General features: G+C 64.2%; 1 protein-coding gene across 1 annotated transcript in view; it reads left to right on the forward strand.

Annotated features, from left to right (window-relative positions):
* Nucleotides 1–408: 408 nt before the first annotated feature.
* Nucleotides 409–551, forward strand: part of CRIP2 (cysteine-rich protein 2) — a gene marked incomplete at its 5' end in the record, with an annotated part of 3,511 nt that continues 3,368 nt past the window's right edge. Inside the window, one exon of the mRNA XM_010148687.1 lies at nucleotides 409–503. Coding sequence (XP_010146989.1) covers nucleotides 409–503 — 95 coding nt within the window. The remainder of the gene's footprint in view (nucleotides 504–551) is intronic.

Below are 551 nucleotides of genomic sequence, written 5' to 3' on the forward strand. Positions count from 1 at the left end.
ACAACCTGGGACGAGGCTCCCTGGGGAGCCCGAAAGCCGGGTGTGCGTGGGGGAGGCATGACTAAAGGGGTGGGGTGGGCATGGTAACACCAAATATTTGAATGGGAGCAGGGTCGTTCCAGGTAACGTGGCGGGTAAAAATAGATGCGGGGAGTAGGAAGGAAAACGCTGCTGTTGCTGGACTGGCGCGTGGGAAAGGGCGTCTGTGCGGTGGCAGAGCTGGTGCTGGGGGGTCAGAGGCTGGGGGGGGCTGTGCCCGTGGCCTGGATGGCCCCAGGGACCTGCAGCAGAGCGGTCCCTGAAGCGTGTCTGATTTGCACGGCGTGCCAATGAGCAGCACCCTGGAGCTCAGCCCCACCGGAACCTTCTCCAGGGGCTGTGCTCACCCCTCTCCCGTGTTCCCTGCAGCCGAGAAGGTGTCCTCCCTGGGCAAGGACTGGCACAAGTTCTGCCTGAAGTGCGAGCGCTGCAACAAGACCCTGACCCCGGGCGGGCATGCCGAGGTAAGAGCTGCTGGGGCAGACGGGGTGGGGGAGCTGTGCTGCATGCTC

Source organism: Eurypyga helias, unplaced genomic scaffold (genome assembly GCF_000690775.1).
Source record: "Eurypyga helias isolate BGI_N326 unplaced genomic scaffold, ASM69077v1 scaffold35703, whole genome shotgun sequence".
Lineage (NCBI taxonomy): Eukaryota > Metazoa > Chordata > Aves > Eurypygiformes > Eurypygidae > Eurypyga > Eurypyga helias.